Genomic DNA, 16,450 nt, shown 5'->3' with positions numbered 1-16,450 from the left:
TTGGTTTATTTTATGTATTTATAAATTTATTTTCCCAAAAATGTATAAATTATGATGAATAGTTTTATAAAAAAATATCAACTTTTACATTCTTTCTTTCAAATTATTTTTTAAGATATATGCATACATTTTTAAAGGTCAGGGAGTGGAGGGAGGATTAGGGGAATATTTTTTATTAGCTAAAAATAATATTTACAAAAAGTGATAAATTTCTGAAGGAGGGGGATTTCCCCTTGCCCCCCGCTGATGTCAGACAGACAAAATGATTATATTAAAAACAAACTTTATTAAGATATATAACAAAAGCATTATACATAAATGAATACAAATTATAATAAATAATTATACTTTTGTGTTCCTAATTACATTTTGATGGGTTATATAAATGCCAATCTCAAACTCACTTAAAACTATGTATGTTGACTAGAAAAAAAAGGAGGCTCCACCTGAGATTTGAATATATCAATTGATTTATAATTCCCCTTTTTGGAGACCTTACATAAACTACCTTAAAGTATAATATTCAATTTTTTCTGTCATCTATCTATATACATTCATGTTAATCGCCAAAATACTAATAAATAAATAATAAGAAAAATAAAACTATGATTTATAAAATAAATTTTGTCTAAACATTTGGCATAGAAATTAAAATTAAGTATAGTTAATATTTAAATTATGTTATATATATATATCAGTATTTATTACCACTTTTCATAAATATTTTAAATCATATGTGATATTGATTTTTGGGTACGGTCTATCTATTTTAAAATGAAACGCGTAAATATAAGATTTTCGACAAAATTGCTAGTCAGTGATTGGGATAAAGATTCCTTACTTATAGCTGGGCAACCACAATATCTATCAGCATTAAAATATGATGATGTTAAAATTAAATTGGAACCAAAAGTTTCTAAAGATGTAATAAATTATTTTTAGTAATTTATAAAATAAATTACAGTCAATTATTATAATTTAAAATATATTTCAGAATTATTTTTTATACTATAATGTAATAATTTATTTAAAATTAATTTACACAATAAATTTGATTTATATAATTCACTCCTTATCTATATAGATCATCTCTGTATTCTTTATATATATTTCTATCATCTTGGTAAGATTATATCAACTTCATTTATATTAATTTTTTTCTTGAGCTTAAATTGGTATCATTTAATCTCAACTTTCTTGTGAAACTAATATATTACAATTTAAAGTGACAAAAATATTTATTTTTATTCCTTTTTTTTTAAATTTAAAGATTTTGACCATACTTCTGATCTGGTTAGACTAATTACAATTGTCCTTTTTGATTATTCAACCCACCTAAGTCTGATCCAAATCAGTCTTAGCTTTGAAAATTAATTATAAAAATTTTTTTTTTGATTATTTTCTAAATTTGAACCAGCATTCCACAATCTAATAGTTGCTTTGTTTGAGCCTTACCATAATTAATTTATATATTTTGTTATAAAATTAAAATATTTTCCAATTTTTTTGAATTTATAATATTGAAACTAAAAGACAAAATCAAGTAGATATATTATTCAATTCATATCAAAATTCAAATATAATTTCAACCCTAGAGTTTGAAAAAAAGTCAAAGATTTTTGAAAATTTTTTTTAAAGATCAAAAATTTTTTTATATTAATTGACATTTCATCATGAAAGATTTTTTAGCTATAAAAATCACAAAAAAATTTCGTAAAGATATTTTAGAAAAATATTTGCAACCTAATGTTGTATCAAATTAATAATTTCTGAATTATCTCATCAATATATAGGTATATTCCTAATTCATATCAATAGAACAAATTTTCTGATTCACTTTAGTATAATTAAATAATCAATCATGTATTATAACTAAATATCAAAGTAAACATTTTTTTGTTACAAGGAATTCAATATACCTTCTTGTATACTTTCAAAAAAAATAATTCACCTGATAATTAAATTATTTTTGAAAGTTACAAGGAATTCAATATACCTTTTTGTATACTTTAAAAAAAATAATTCATCTGATAATTAAATTATATTTGAAAGTTACAAGGAATTTAATATACCTTTTTGTATACTTTAAAAAAAATAATTCATCTGATAATTAAATTATATTTGAAAAATATTTATTGCATCATTATTCTATTTTTTATATGAATACAAAAATTTTGAAAATGACTTTTAACATAAAAGATAAATAACTTTATTTAAATATATATATATTTAATCTTATATAAATAATTTCAATTTTTATAAAAATAATATAACATTTGAAAAGCTACAAAGACAATATCCATTAAAAATTAAAACACTTTAAAAAAAATCAAATATAAGAATTAATAAGAATCTTTTAAAAGACTTCCATTAAAGCTAGTTTAATTAGCTTTTAATATTGCTATGGCAAGTCTTTGTTGGAGGAAATAAACCTTCACAAGGTTCTTCTGTAACTTTACTTATTTGTTTTTTATGGTTCACGATATTGAGAGCTTGGTTGAAGCGGGCTAAGGATCAATAAAAGAATCCTTCTATACTTGTAATTGGCCCCTTTTCCAGAAATTGACTAATCTCATCAGGGAGTTTACTTTCTGATCTAAAAAGATCAGGAGGTTCTAATTTTGAAGGTATTTAGGTTTTGTTAGATGATTAAGTATGCCTAATGAATCGGTCAATTGAACTACAATATAAGTTATGTTTCCCCTTCATGTCTACGGATGAATTACAACCTGAACAAGTAAGAGGATAGATGATGGAGCAATTAAGTCGAATACTGGCTTGGATAAGTTCATTATTGAAAAATTGAAGTTACATATTGACTGAGGGAATGGCTTTGCAGATCATTGATCAGGGATAGCATATTTTCTAATTAACCAAATTCTTATTTCTCTTTTTTCAAAATTATTTAAAATTACATTTCATTCTTAAATAAAATGGTAATTTTGATTATTCATTTTGTTGGGATAGGTCCTAAATTGCTAAAAATTTGGAATCTCGCTTTAGTATCTTCTAGAAAATTTTAAAAATAATATTGAAAATAATAATAGATATTAGAAAGTCTGCGTTTAAATTGAGTTTTTAAAAAAAAATCTCTAAAAAGAGGAAATAATAATTATTCCCAGAATTAGGAACAATATTTGGGAATATTAAAGATATTCCCCTCATTTTTAGCGATTTTTTTAAAAAAAACTCAATTTTTAAATACAAGTGTTTAATTCTCTAACATCTACTAATATAAATTTCAAAATCTAGGAGATTTAAGCGAGATTTCCCAATTTTTGTTTTTATTTTTTAATTATTTAAGATATGAACCATTTTATTTAATATTTATGTTTGGTATCCAGGCCCATGCAAATGGAGGAGCTGTGAGGCAGCAACCCCGTGCCATCAAAGTTAAACTATTCTTGGGGTCGCCAAGTTATGGCTTGTTGCATTGATATTCATTTCCTTTTCTTGCTCATCATGATTATAATTTTTTGCCCATTTTGATTTTCCATTCATCATTTTTTTCTCACGCTGCTTGTTTGATCTAATTATTATCAAGTATCATCAATTATTATATAATCGATCCCAATTTTGTATGATTTAATATTTTTTAAAAAAAAATTGCACTTCACTTTTCCCTTAAAGGCTAATTTATTTTTGAATATATATTTATTTATATTAAAATAACATTTTAAAAATTTTCGTCCCCATATTTATTCATAATTTTAATTTTTCTAAATTATCACTTTTTTTTATGTAAATTGATCAAAAAATTTTTTAAAAAACTTTTCTTAAATTTATAACTTACTTTAAATCGTATTTCGGTTTCAAAATGATAATTTTTAATGAACGATTTAGTCATTTTATCAATTTTTTAAATTACTGTTGTTAAATGGTCGATCTGAGCCAATTTTTAAAAACGGGTAGCTCAATATTTTGGCTAGAAAAATATTGCCTAAGCCTCGAGATTTCGCAAGATGTCCAAATCTTTGTGGCATTTATAACCAAAATCTTCGGGCAAAATATTGAATTAGCCGTTTTTAAAAATCGGCTCAAAATCGAGTTTAAGTTTATGTAGATTATTTTTTTAAATTATAAAGTTTATTTCTCTAAAAATATTGTCCAATTTATTTTAAATTATTTTAAGTTTTTTTTTAAAAAATAAAATATCGATTTTAAATATTTAACATATTGCTTCTTAATTTATTTATCGTAAATGACGATGCATCTCCAAATATTTTACGGAAATTGGATCAGCACTTGTTTTTTTTATGAAAATCATTGTAAACAATAACAATTTATATATATATTAAAGTACCGAATTTCGCTAATATCATAAAAATTAAGTCCTGTGCGGTCCTATCCAGGTCCGAATCTAGTTCTTTCGAGAACGATTAAGAAATATGTAATAATTAAAAATTATGTGTCGAGGTCCGAGTCCGAGAAAATGCGACTCCCTAGTCCAATCGGATCGAAACGGATTCTGATCGGATCACATTAGATTCGGACCCAGATCGAACTATCTACCGGAGAAAACTAGTTTTGAATATTGCTTATCATTCCTTCGGCGCTTCTTGAGAAATTATTCACCCTTCTCACCTCCCACTTCAAAAATGAGAAAATCTAATTATTTTTTGATCGATCTGTTAGGAAACCATTTTTAATTTAATTAAAATGGAAATACTAATTTTTATTTGTGGGTTAATTTAAATAATATATAAAAAAAAGAAGAGATTTTATTCATTTCCGCTTCTTGATCCCGTTCCCGAGTAAAATTTTAACATGGAATAAACCCTCTTGACATAAATCGCGGAAAATTTTGAGCTCCTATTTTTATTAAAAAATTGGTTTCTGGAATTTCAAAAGCTATTAAATGTTCCTTTTTTTAGAGGGGAGGTTCCGGTTATTTATAATGAGGGTTCTGGGTTCGGTTACGAACTCTTGTAAATAACCCGTTTTTAAACGTGTTTTTTCAAAGAGAATTAGAATTAAAAGCGGGAAAATATTTCGAACCCGAAATCAAAACAACTGATTTAAAATATAAAAATACATTCTTTGTATTTTATTTTATTTTATACATTAATATATATATATATATTTTAGCTCTTTCAAGCTATCCTAAACACTTCGAAATGTGATAAAGACCAAAATAGTCATAATCTCATGAGTTCCAACCGATATTTCCCAATATTTCTGGACCGGGAAGGAGGAATTTTGATGTTGCCTCCCACGGCAAGTAACCACAACTGTCCAAACCGACCCCATAGTTTGGCAAAATTTTTGGGCTCCAAAAACTTTTTTTGTCTCAGGTTTTGGGATCGTTTTCTTGATGCGATGCTTTTTTTTTCAATGATCCTAATCTTTTTTCAATCATTAATAAATTTACAAAAATATTAAAAAGACTATTCTATTTTGCATTACGCGCGCTACCAAGCCGAAAAATTAAAATACTCGATTTTTATTCACTCTGCCTACTCTATTTTATATAATAGATTTAGATCACGGCCCGTGGCTAGTTGCGGCCCGAATTTTTTATATAGAAGAAATCTCAACTCAAAATATTTATCTTTATTCTACATTTTAATGTTATATGCATTACATTTAAAAGGCGATGGCTTTTGATAATTTACGATGTTTATTTCAAAACCTGATATAAAATAATCCTCCAAAATTTTAACGGTCAATTTTTATATTTTTTTTATGTAAAATTATGATTGCAAATGCATGATTAAAATATCTAAATTAAATCCTTATTCTCTAATAGTGATGGAATATATTTCAATTCTGAAAATAATTTTTCGACCGGTACCTCAGTAGCTAGTACATGCATGATAGCTATAGCTTGCTATCAGATAGAGTTTGGATTGTTGTAAATTTCTTACTTCCCAACATGAGAGACTATCGGTATTTTTATCAATCAATTCTATGCTGCCAAAAATTTTTATAGTGATATCTAACTAATTGATCTTGTTTTGTATTGTGTGACCTATTTTAATTTTCCTATCTCTCATTTGCATAAAAATATCGTCCTCATGGTTGAAATAATTAGTGGTATGATATCAGGGATCAAGATATAGCCACGCAGTGAAACCCCTTATTTTTTTTTGCTTTACCTTCCTTTTTTATAGAAGAATATCTTGTTGGCAAATGTTATACTAAGTTTTTAACTCCACTTTGAAAGAAGACTGAACGAAATTTAATAAAGTTAGTGCTTTCTTTCTTGGCTTTATCCGTGGTGCTATAGTTATTTATATTTCGTTTTTCCATCAATCAAGTGCCGTTTTACCCTCTCAAGTCACAGGTGGGTCTTTTCAGATCATCAGTCATTTTAATAAAAAATTCTTTCTATATTTTTTTGCCTGAATCTTTTAGTAGAGGGATATTTTTAGGTTGAGTTATAACAGTTTTTTTTAGAACTTGGGGTCTTATAGACCTCATCTAAAATAATTTTTCAGTTTCTTAACACTCTTGTCAAAATCTGTCATAAAAATTTTGAAATAAAACATAAAAAATAACTAAATTAGAGTTTATTTAATATATTATGTTAAAAATTAAGAAAGCTACAAATTAATTTGATTCTAAGATATAGCATATCTAAATTAGAGCCCAAAAGATCCCACCTAGTCTTTAGTATGATTTTTTTTTAACCTGTGCTATCAAGAGTTAACGAAGCTGAATTCAAGTTCAAATAAACTTTACATTATAAATTATTAGTAATTTAATTTGTAACTATATATAATTGTTGGGTATTTTTTTTAAATAAAAATATCGTCTAGAGGTAATTATGCTTAAAAAGATAATATGACAAATATTTTAATATTTATGAAATAAAAAACCTATACGAACCTGTTTAACCCGGATTATAAAGGTTTGGTTAGCTCCTTTAATGTTTTACGGGCCGTACATATTAATTTTATTCTTCATTTTAAGGTTATATATAACTGGTCTATATTTTATTACTGCCAGCGGGTATAAGAGTATGTTAGCTATAGGAGCAAATTGCAATGACTTGTTATTAATTCTTGTAGCAGCCCTTGCACAAACAATTTACAATACAAGATAAACCAATTTTGTGAATTGGTTTTCGAGTAGTTAAGTCGATTCACTAGCGCAACGAATGGTTCAACGCGTTTCTATGGCAAGGACAAAGATTATAAAGAGCGGCGTTTTGCTAGCAGTTAAGACACTGAAAAAAGGGGGACAAGGACGTTTTATTTTTTAAAAAAAACCTACCCTTGTCATTGTCAATGAGATTTTGTCATATCTGAAGGCCTATTTAAAGAGAAGGTAGACAAATATTAAAGTAAAACGAATAAACTGAGAAGTAATGAAAAAGTTTATCACAATTTATACCGCACCCTCCTTAAATTATTAAATTAAATTTACCAAATAAATGAAATAAAAAGTAATTTTGTAATCATAATGCTTAATATTTATATATTTTTTTAAAAAAAAAATCTATCATACTTTATTCAAAACTTAGAAAATGAAATGTCTATCAAATTAAAAAAAAGAAGGAATTTGTTATGGTCATTTGCATATTAGTAGAGAAAAAGAAATCGTGTATTTTAAAAAAATGTTTGATTTTTAGTGTTGTTAAACGGCTCGATTTGAGCAGATTTTTAAAAACGGCTAACTCAATGACTTATTCAGAAAAATATTACTCAAGCCTAAATATTGCTCTTAGATTGAAACATAGGTTTGGACATCTATTAGCGAATTCTAGAGGCTTAGGCAATATTTTTCTGGCCAAAATACTGAGTTAGTCGTTTTTAAAAATCGACTCACATCGAGCCATTTAACAACACTATTGATTTTTATTTGTAAAGGGCTAAAATCTATAAATATTAATTTAAATAATTTTTTCTCAAGATATACCTCTAAGGCCCAACCTAGCTCTCCTAGTCTCAACGCTAACCTCGAGGTTAATCGTGAAAGCGCCATTACTCCTAAGGGCTCTATCAACTTAGCCACGATTTCAGATTCGAAATCGAGCCCTAAAATCAAGAGAAAGGCTAATAAGGCGGGAACTCTTAATAGGTTTCACTGCGTCGTAGTTTGCGAATATCGACATATTCTGTCCTACACTCTGGCCATAGCCCGTTCGTATCCAGCTTACAGTGCTAAAAGTAGCGGTAAAATTACGGCTGAAATCGACTGTTCGAACGCCGATAATCAAACCGATGCTATGAGCGAGAACTTCGATTCGGCCGAAGGGAACAGCGGGGCGAACATCGAACCTGTGGAACAGAATAACGGTCTAGAAAACGATATGGGAGATGGTAAAAGAATAAACTTTTGTAATATTCCTAGTTATTTTATTTTTTACTATCTATAATAAGAGCTTTAAAATAATTTCTTTCTTATTTTACACAATATTTTCTTGGGGTACATGATTTAAAAAATATTTCCCGCGTTATCTTTTAATGTAGGATGAACGTTTTTTAAAATATATATTTTTAAATATCGTGACGTGACGAATAACAAATTAATGACTGAGATAAAACAGTTTGAAATTTGGGCTCGTACTCGCGCCACGAATAATCTCGTTTTTGTTTCAACGAATGGGTTAAGGGATTAGAGTTGAAACTAATTAGAAGAATTTACTTTATTAGATCTGCCATGTTAATGAGAGAATCGGAAGATATGAATTACCTTTTAAATATTTTAAAATATAATTACCTTTCAATTTTTTTTCGATACAAGGCGAAAAATCTGAGGACGTCTCAAAACCAAATCAAGTGATAGTGCAATTTCTAATCGCAGAATACTCTCCTACAGCGAATGAAGATATCTCAAAAAAAGATAACGTGATCAAGGCCAGTCCCGTCAAATTTAGGACTCTGTCCGAGCAAGATATCTATATGCTGAACCAAGCCACCTTCGGCACCAGAATGACATCCGTAATAGTGGATATGCCTTGCAATGTACTGAGCACTAACGAATTCGTTCAGGTTGGCATATTTACCTATATTTCTAACTCATACATAGTCCATTTATATTGGTATCTCATGGAACATACGAAATTATAATTATCGAAAAATTGTAATTTAAATATGATCAGAATGATCATTGACTTCTTGTGCTAATGTTATATATGATCGCAATTTTGATATTAATTACTATCATATCGTAAGACTACTACAAAATTTATTCTATTACCTCTCGTCTGACGTTTAAAATAATTTGAATTAAAGAGAGCTGAAAAATTTAATTTAATCATAATTTAGCACAAATTAAAAAAAGTATGAATAATTAATATATTGCATTTTTTATTTATTCATAATTTTTATTTGAGTTTGAAAGAAGTTGATTTAATGTTTTATAAAAAATAATTTCACCGAAAACTGGTCCAAATTAGAAATTTGCAGCTCCCGACTCGGCCCGAGTCCGTATTTATTAACTATATAATAAATAAAATAATTTTTTTGCAGGAAATACAAAGGATAGGCGACGATTTAGGGATAGTACCTAAAATCATCCGAGGAGCCGATTTAGAAATTGAAGGATTCGGAGGTATCAACTCAATGATATTTTGGTCATAAAGATATGAAACTTCTAGACCCTTTCTTGATTTGTCTTATTTTTAAACAGTCGTCTGTTTAGCCGTCTATAAAGCTTCCTCTAAAAAGGCTAAGATAGAAATAGGCTATTTAGATTTACGTAAAGGGTAAAGCATTCCTTGTGGAGAAATAATTATAAATAATATTTATTATTTATTTATTTAATGTACATACTTTAAGTTTTTTTATATCATTCATTCATTCTTTATAGATTTAGAAAATTAATAAAGATTATACTCTTTTTTTTTATAATAAATTTTTTACAAATCCCCCCTCCCCCTTATTACCTCTGAAAAAAACGAAAGGGATATACGGTGTAGGCAAAGCGGCAGTAAATCCTCCCGCCCTCGTTATTCTGAGTCACGAACCACCTAATAGCGAATTCAATATAGCTTGGGTCGGTAAAGGGATAGTTTACGACACCGGGGGTTTGTCTATCAAAGGAAAAGTTTGATCACTTCTTTTTTTTAAAAAAAAGAAAAACAACTTTGAGAGAGGGGAGGAGGGGGGGGGGGGGGTGAGAAGAGGAAGATAGAATAAGGATAGATTTATCGTCGTTTTTATAATTAAATTATTTAATAATTATTTTCAGTCGGCAATGCTTGGCATGAAGAGGGATTGCGGCGGTGCGGCGGCTATTTTAGGAGCCTTTTATTCTTGCGTAAAATTGGTAATTATTGATTTTTTTTTTGAAAATTTTTTTTTAACTTAGTGACTAAATTTTTCTAATAATGTTCAATAACCAAAAAATTATTATATTTTAATGATAAGGAATATATTAATTATCGAGTTCTTACCTCTCTTCATTCCTCTAAACAAATTTGGCTCAATTTAAAAATAAATAAAATCTTAATGTTGTTAAATGGCTAACCCATTCAATATGTTAGCCACCCAAAAATATTACGTAGCCCTATAGATTTTGCTCATAGATGGAAGGTTTGGAGTACATCTATTAACGAAATTTCAAGCGTGATATTATTTTTCTAAAATCAATTAAAAATTGGTTAAATCAAACCGTTTAAGATAACCAAAAAATTTATCAAAAAAGAAAAATTACATAACATGCTTTACCAATTTGAAATTTTAAATAAATTATTTTACCGCCAGCCATATAATATCGACTTAACGATTTTTGCCATATTTTACCTACTTAAATATTATAATTCTCGTTTAAAATAATTACACTCAGGGATTTTCCCACACGCTTCACGCCGTATTCTGCTTGGCGGAAAATTCTGTCGGACCGAATGCTACTAGACCTGATGATATTCACACTATGTATTCTGGAAAGTAATTTTTTAATAAAATATAAATACATAGCACATTTTGCTTTAACTTTTTTAAATTACTATCGAATTTATTCGACGATTTGCCTATTATACAAACTCCAATTAGTACGTTCTTAATTTATTATTTACAATTGTTAATTTTCAAACTATAAAAAAAATAATACTCAAATATTTTCCTTTAATTTTTTATAATATTATTTTTATTAATTAAAGTAAGTATAATTAATTTGAATAAAGGCTTTTTATATTCTATTTTAAGTGATATAAAGCTTTTAATTTGTGAAATATATTTGAATATCGGAGCTTACTAGGTATTTATATATGTATATAACTTTTGGGAAAAATTATTGATTTTTATAAAATATTTATGAAATTAACTGAATGGAGCAGGAAGTAAAATATCTATGTACGTTAAGAATTCCCAATGAAGAAATAAACACCTTATCTAATATAAAAATAAAACATGAATATTTTTCGTAAGTATGCTCCGAGCTTTTATTTTACTGATGATGCATCGAAATAGTACCTTTAATAAATAGGAAAAATGTGATAGATTTCAAATTCACTAAGGAGCCTATGGGCTCTCAAAATGGAGAATTTTGAAATTTGATAAGCTATAATATTCATTCAGATATATTTCGGTAGCTTATTAAATGCTCTTTGAAAGTTTAATTAACAAAAAAATATATATTAGTTGCAAATACTGTAAGTTAGAAATTTGAAGTTTGTATAAAACAAAAGGTAATCGGGTACTTGTTTCCTTTTTTTAAATATAAATTTAGTAGATCTTTGATTAAGTTAAGTATATATTTATATATATAATTTAGAGATTTTACAGGTTTTGGAGTTATGATTATGTAAAAGAACATAAATAACCCAATTTCTTTCTTTTATCTACAAGATTTTATCCTAAATAGCATTTAAATCTTACGAAAGTTAAAGTCATCAAATCTAGCATGCTACTATAAGTTTGTTATTAAAAATATTAAAAAGGAAAGGGGGGATGGATGACCGACTAATATGAGTTGATATATTTTTAAAAAAAAGTTTATTAATTATATTATTTATTTTTTTTCTGTTATTTACGAATATTATTTTAGGACGGTCGAAATCAATAATACAGATGCCGAAGGTAGATTAGTACTGGCTGATGGGGTAATTTATATGATTAAATTAATATTTATTATAAATGAGATATATAATCAATCTAATCTAATGTTAGGCTCAGCGTGGTTTGAATTGATCTTAAGGCCAAAACTAGTATTTTATGCAGAGACCTGCAGGCCCTTCCTTAAACCCGGCCCGGTTACACGAGCGGAACTGTATTTTTTAAATATACCCGGGCTGGACTTAAATTTTTTTTTATTAAGTATCCGGACCGGGCCTTATATTTTAAAAGCCAATATATTTAATCGCCATTATTAGCGATAAAAATTAAAAATATATGCAATATATTTTTGAAAAATCTGGCCGGACTTGAAAATATAAAACCCGGTCCGGGCCACAAAAAATATTTTTTTAAAAGATCTGGGCCAGTCCGTGTAAATGGTACCTTTGCAGGTCTCTGATTTTATGTTTAAAATGTTAAACATTATTTTAAAATGAAATAAAATTTAAATCCTTCCCTTCCCTTTGATTTTATTTTCATATTCTTTATTAATTTTTTTTTTAATAGGATTTTTAAATTATTTGATAATTGTTAAATATGTTGTGAAACCAATCAGCAATGTTTGTAGTTCACGAGGGGAGAGCTGCAGTATAAAATTTTAAAAAATCCTAAAAAAATAAATTACAAATATTGTTCTTTAAAAAAACAGGAAAGGGGGGGGGGGTGCTTAATTAAGTAAAACAATAATTGAGTTCCCAAAAAGGCTAAATAATATTTAAAAATTTTGATTTGTATATTTTTGCCTGAAAAATAGAAATTCTTTGACCTCTAATGTTTGGTAGAGTCAGATTTTATGAACCAGTTTTTTTTCAGTTTAAAAAAAATTGATTATTTTAGGGACAAATTGTTCATTGGTAGATGTCGCTATTGGGTTAAAGATCAAGTTGGTCGGTGTTTTGTATTTGTTTATTTTTTTTATTTCTGCTGGGGTAAGTGTGTTACTATTGATATTTATGGTAAAAGTGGTAACGCAAATATAATCTCGGTTGGAGATTTACTCATCAAGGGATTATTTTCTGCCATGTTCAAAAATTTTGGGATCCGATATCTTTTTAAAAATAAACTGAGTTGTTTATAGTGATGCAACTAGTGAAATATATCAAATTTGGAAAATTGTTTTCGAAGGTTTAATACGAGTCAGTACTTCAAAATGTTACGTACATCAACAACCTTTGGATAAAACGTTACACATATGCCATAATCTACCGGCTTAGTATTAGTTCCTTCTTTCATACTAATTAAATACCGACCTCCTCACGTCACTTAAGTGGAATTTTTGGCATATCATAGAATTTTGTAACGAATTATTTCTTCAATTTAAGTTTCCTGAATACGATTCCTTTATTCAGAAGAGCTTCGTTTGGGACTAGTCTAATTTCTTATTTTTACACCTAAACACTTATCCTATACGAATAAGAATTTAAAAGTAAAACCCCATCCATTCTTAGGTATTCTTCCACATTTCCTTTAATTAATTATGTATATATTCATCTATAGATAACCTCTCAATTGCCTTTTCTCAGACAACCTAGCTTATTAACAGTGTAAGCGATCATTAGCATTTATCGCTCTATTATAGACATAATTTCTAATTTAGACCCTATTTTTCGCAAACTAGTTAACACTGTTTCTAAGGTAGAGACCCTATACTCCTTTCAATTTCTATTAACGCTGTTTGTGCTTCTTTTTCCCGTAAGGCTATATTTCTTTCTTTGCACCATTATTTTATTTTATATTTTACTTTCCCACAAAAAATAGTTCTCAAATAACAAAAATCACATCAGTACTATTATAAAACTGTTAAACCTTTTGATAAAATTATTCCTATAATTTCTTCTTTTTTTTCTTCTTACCATTAAAATAAAAAGGTTTCCTACGCCAGTAATGATTTAAACTGTGATATTATTTTGGATATGGCCACTTTAACGGGTGCTCAGGGGATAGCTACAGGAAAATATCACGCCGCATTGATCACTAATAATTCTACATGGTACGGTTGATTTTATTCATTTTTTTAGCGGAAGATAAAAAAAAATCATTACTTAGAGAGAGATACAAGTAAACAAAGTAAGTAAAAAAAATAAATTTAACATTCTATGAGGTATATGAGCGATAGAGAATACTAAAGTTTACCATTAAAATCCTATATTTGTAAATGAATGTTTTTAATAGATTGTTTTATTTTTCCCCCTTCTCATTTCTGTTAATATGGATCAAAAGCCTACAGAGGTACCATCGTTCCTCCTCAAATTTGAAAAAAAAATTTCGGCCAGGCCATGGTTTTATATTTTCAGGCCAGCCTGGGTTTTTTTAAAAAATAAATTTCCTGCTGGATCTCGAAAATAAAAATTTCGGTCAAGGGTGTCTAAATTTTTTCTATTGGCCTTGGTTTTAAAAAAAAATTAAAACATAACTATTGGGCATTTTTTGATTTCAGCGGGGCATTTTTCGATTTCAGCGAATATGAAATACATATATAATCACTTTTCTAATTATCTTATTTCCCCATTTGTCATAAAACCAATAAGTTTGAATTACTACATTTTGAATTCGGCTGATTGATGTTAATTCCCTTCTTGTAATTTAATATAGTCTTTATAGCCCTCCCTGGCTACATGCGTAATTGCCCGATTTTGGGACAGAGAAAAGGAGATTAAATGACACTTATCTAAGATAAATTTTACTCTTAAAAAGATGTATTGTCATTGAATATCACCCAAAATAATGATTAGTAAAATTTTACTTACTAGAAATATCTTCTAATGACAAGTGAATGGATATATTGTTCTACCATACACAATTTTTATTATAGATAATAATGACCCTTTAAAATATTCGGCCTGGCCCGGGTATTTTAAAAAAAAATTTTTTTAGGCCCAGGTATATTTTAAATAAAATAAATATATGGCCCTTGCCGGGCTCAAAAGGTTTTATTACTTATAAATAATCAAAATGCAGCTGATAGTAAATTTCATCATCTTAAATATAGTATAAATCTTGAATTGATTTGCTAATAAAAGATAGGAACCGATCTGGCTAACCCAATATTTTAGCCAAAAAATATTACACAAGTCTGGAGATTTTGCTCATAGATGACAGAAAGGTTTGGACAATATAAACGAAATCTCTAAGCTTGCCTTATATTATTTTGGCTAAAATCAACTAAATCAAGCCGTTTAATACTAATCGAAGAATAGGCAAGAAATTATAAGGGTAATATTTTTGGTTGAAGGCTAATTTATCAATAAATATTATTTTCGATTTTAAAGCTTAATTAGTGAAGGTCAACTGTCCAGTTTTCCGATTTAGACTGAACCATTGCAGGTTAGTCTTTAAAATCGATTTTTTGGTTAATAATTGAATAGTTATAAGATTATGCTGTACAAAATTATTTACTTTTCAAGTATTCCTTAAAAATTGAATGCATTTTATTTATGAATAGGGAAAATTATTGTGTTGACGCCGGTAAATCAAGCGGTGATTTGGTATACCCTTTGCCTTATTGTCCAGAATTGCATTTCTCAGAATTCTCGAGCTCCTTAGCCGATATGAAAAATTCTGTAGCTGTAAGTATCGTTTTTCACGATCTTTTTATCAGTTTTCTTGACACACTTCTATAATAAAAAAAATAAATTAACGTAAATGTATTTTTTTAAGGACCGAAGTAATGCCCAAGCTTCTTGCGCTAGTTTATTCATAGCATCACACCTTAAAAATGGATTCGATTTTCCTGGTGTATGGCTGCATGTTGATATGGCCTACCCAGTGCACTCGGTAATAAACATCTTAAGCCAATTTACTAATTTTTCTTTTTTTAAATTTTTAATAATAATACTATGGCGGATGATTTATTTTCATTAATGTTGAAGGGAGATTAGTGATAGATAAGTTAAAATATAATTTCAATTTACTTAAACGCGTCTTTAAAAGGGTGAACGAGCCACTGGTTATGGTGTAGGTCTTTTGTTAACTCTGTTTGGATTCGGTTCTCACGACCCTTACCTAAAATCGCATTGCCCTATAAGAGAACGCCATTCCGATAAATCCCAAATCGGCAACAATTTAGAAAAAAATAAAATCAATGTCCTTAAGGATGCCAGGGAACCCACGAGGGAAAACGCTTTTTTAGTGATAGAACAAATGATGAAAGAACACCAAAAAAGGGCTAATGACAATAACCCCGAAATTCATACAAATAATACCTATGAGCAAGATGACGGTATAGTGATAAATGTTCATAAACATATGGAAATTAGAAAATCTATCCTATCTCCTAATAGTGCGAATAGAAAAAAGCGCTTATTTTTCAGTGATTCCGAACCGATTCTCAAAGGTGGTTATTAAAATTAAAAGCGCGTTTTGCGATTTGTAATTAATTTTACTAATCCCAAAAAAAAACTATCTATGCAACTAGTTAATATGACTTTATATTTTATCATCTGAAA

The 16,450-nt window shown here is 28.0% G+C and overlaps 1 protein-coding gene across 2 annotated transcripts; it reads left to right on the top strand.

Annotated features, from left to right (window-relative positions):
* The first annotated feature begins 774 nt into the window (after positions 1-774).
* Positions 775-16,407, top strand: LOC135923546 (probable aminopeptidase NPEPL1). Of its 2 annotated transcripts, none has more exons than XM_065458350.1 (13): positions 775-924; positions 5,089-5,294; positions 7,858-8,285; positions 8,692-8,939; positions 9,420-9,501; positions 9,854-9,996; positions 10,141-10,218; positions 10,738-10,838; positions 11,938-11,992; positions 13,874-13,995; positions 15,448-15,571; positions 15,663-15,779; positions 15,936-16,407. In XM_065458350.1, exons 1-13 carry the CDS (start codon positions 775-777, stop codon positions 16,347-16,349), a joined length of 2,268 nt encoding a protein of 755 aa, XP_065314422.1. In that variant the 3' UTR covers positions 16,350-16,407. The 2 variants fall into 2 exon arrangements, with proteins under 2 accessions (XP_065314422.1, XP_065314423.1); XM_065458351.1 differs by having other exon boundaries at positions 7,858-8,267; positions 15,936-16,405.
* The last annotated feature ends 43 nt before the right edge of the window (positions 16,408-16,450 follow it).

This window comes from Gordionus sp. m RMFG-2023, chromosome 2, assembly GCF_954871325.1.
Source record: "Gordionus sp. m RMFG-2023 chromosome 2, tfGorSpeb1-WG-v2, whole genome shotgun sequence".
Lineage (NCBI taxonomy): Eukaryota > Metazoa > Nematomorpha > Gordioida > Chordodea > Parachordodidae > Gordionus > Gordionus sp. m RMFG-2023.
This window is presented reverse-complemented; position numbering and strand designations above follow the sequence as displayed.